We start from the raw sequence: 2,775 nt of genomic DNA on the forward strand, positions 1-2,775 counted from the left end.
TTGACGCCTATGGCAGTCGAGCGTAAGTATTTAAATCTTTTGAAGATGAGGCATAATAATTACATGAAATAATTATTTTCAACTTGCAAATGTGCAATGGTTTAAAATTGCTTAAGGCCTATTCACAATGAGATTGAACTAATACCAGGATTTAGCCAATGGGTTAATTTCCCCAAAATCCTGGGTGGGGGAGAGCAAATTTGGAGCAAATTTTCCCTTGTCAAGTGAAAATGACAGTAAAAAAGGAAAAATGAGCCATATAGCACCATAAAGATGAAGGGACACTAAAGAAAACTGGTCTGTGTCTGTGGATTCTTGAAATATTTAGGCCTTTCTTACTTTGACAAGATTTTTGAAGACGACTAATTCGGCTGGGGTCTGGCGGGGTGAGCTGAGGTCTTGGGGGAGCAAATTACATAGCAAATTACGTCCCTGGATTTAGCTAGCGCTAATTTGAGTCTATTACATTTTTCATAAAATTTTCTAGTTGACTGAAAAATTATATAATAAATTCTGATCGGCACAAATTAATGCTAGCTAAATCAGTATAATTTCATAGTGAATGGATCATTAGCTACAAATAATAATCAGAATTTAAAATTATCGGAGCATGAAGTTTTTTCGACTAAAAATGTCCTTCTTCATTGTTTGACAAGCCTACAGATTATTCCTGTTTAAAAAAGATGGAGAGGGGACAGTTAGAGTATTTTTCCTAAAAGGGGTAAAAAAAACATACTTAGGATGCAATACATAGAAGTTTTTCTTGAAAAAGGGAGCATCCTTATCAGTATAACAAGCGAAGGAGTAATTTCTACTATATTCCTTCTAAGAGCCCTTAGGAACGAGAATGAAAGGGATTTTCCAAAAGGAGTCTAGATGAGTCCATTATTTTCAAGTTTTACTTGCAAGAAGAGTCCTTTAAATAATCTCATAATAGAGACGGGGGGATTCCCTCTTATCCTCACTGGGTGCTAATATGTTCGTTACGATACGTTTTTGTATTTAGAAAGTAATAACAGAAAAAATGACAATTATCATAAGTGGTCAATTTTCGAGGAGCCATCACATCAGAATTTCGTCATATCCATTCAATTTTCGATCGTACAGTCATATTCATCCTTTTTGTCACAGCTACTTTTTGTCCCAGACTTAGCACAATATACACATATATTTTGATTCACAGAATATGACAAATCTATGAAAAAGTCGAAGTGGGCTGGGAGGCGATCCAAGCTAAACACCATTTTAGGTTGGTCAACATGTATTTCAAAGCTTTTGTCCAGTTTTCCTCAGAATTCAGTTGCATCCTTCAACAAAAGAACATAACATTAACCATCATTAAATTCCTTTCTTTTCCTTGAAAATCACGAGCACTATAAACACAGTCCACTAAAACAAAGCTTAAAATGTAGACGGCTTCAGAAAATCCGATCCCCCGCCCCTTATTTGGTTGATCTGGTCCCGGTATATAATGAAAACAAAACTTACGAAAGATGAAACGTATAATAAAACGAACTAATCTTTTAATACTTTCTTACAATTTGGGGAAAATCACGGGCACAAGTTTGTCCTTAACAGATTCCCAAAGAGTCGAAGTTTCTTAACTCCTGAATTTATCTTTATTTTAATGCAACTAAACACCTTAATTTAGAGTGCTTTCCCAGCCTTGCACTACAAAATCACCAAGCACAAAGAGAAAAAACAGAGACAGTACAAAAAGGTCTTAAATAATAATGTACAATCAAGCAAGCTCCCCTACCAGTTTCTCTTCCAAAAATTTAAACAAGCCACTCTGGCTGGTAGGAGAAATGCTTTGTGCAGAAGATTTGGGCTTGAGGTTCTTTCTAATCTTCGGGTTTCTGGTATTATTTCTCTCCTTACATTCCCAACCGCCCCCAGAACCACCGTAAAGCCCAGAAGGAAAGCCTCGCTCTTTGCCCTGTAGTGTCTACCCATTAGAGGCATAGGAAATCTTTTATATCCTCATTTGTCGAGTGGTGCAATAGCAAGCAGTTAGTGGGAAATAACATGCCGTCTCTATTTAATGATACCCCCTCCTTAATTTTCCTTAGTCGTACAGGCAATAAGCTTGTGTAATTAAATTATTTTATCTGAATATCAGACTGAAAGAATGACAGTATGGCAGTATTTTATGTAGGTATTGACCGTTTTAATTCTTTAATCTTTGTATTTATTTCACGAGAACACAAAAATTTAGTTTGTTAATAGTCGTTTTGGACTAAACCAGTCATTTAATTATTCAAATTAGTTTAACCCAACAATTTAAAACTTCAGCAACTTTTAATTGAGTTTATTAGGTCCAGAGTAGACTAAATCCGACGAAAATAACATAAGATAAATGTTCTGGTAACATCGTTATCCAAAACATTATCCAGTTATCCAAAACGGCACTGGACTTTACAGCCCGTACTGGCAGTGTTGATCTTTGTTTCATGGCCATTCAGCCAGAAAGGGGGGTTGGGTTCAGTCATCCTGTGCTTTTCACACATCCTTCCTGTTTATCTTCCCCAGATTTCTCTAGGTACCCATTTAGAGCTGGGTCGACTCTGGCTGAACTTAAAGAGTCACACCAGTGACCCCCGTTCAAACCAGACAACCAGCGACACCAGGACTCGAACCCTGGTCCTCTCGGACAAAGGGTGTCAAGTCTAGCGCGCTAACCACTCGGCGTGTATTTTAGAAGGAGGAAGGGTAAAAACAATTCTGGCACCAATCAAGGAACATCGAATGAATGCATATTTTTATATTTTGAAG

General features: G+C 37.0%; 1 protein-coding gene across 2 annotated transcripts in view; it reads right to left on the bottom strand.

Annotated features, from left to right (window-relative positions):
- Positions 1-985: 985 nt before the first annotated feature.
- The window catches only part of Atg6 (Beclin-1-like Atg6), a 56,113-nt gene continuing 54,323 nt past the window's right edge, over positions 986-2,775 (bottom strand). For both annotated transcript variants that reach the window (XM_089086967.1, XM_089086968.1), the window contains exon 7: positions 986-1,307. In XM_089086967.1, coding sequence (XP_088943093.1) covers positions 1,196-1,307 — 112 coding nt within the window. In that variant the 3' untranslated portion in view covers positions 986-1,195. The remainder of the gene's footprint in view (positions 1,308-2,775) is intronic.

This window comes from Artemia sp. Qi Xiang Cuo, chromosome 3 (genome assembly GCF_049724085.1).
Source record: "Artemia sp. Qi Xiang Cuo chromosome 3, ASM4972408v1, whole genome shotgun sequence".
Taxonomy (NCBI): Eukaryota; Metazoa; Arthropoda; class Branchiopoda; order Anostraca; family Artemiidae; genus Artemia; species Artemia sp. Qi Xiang Cuo.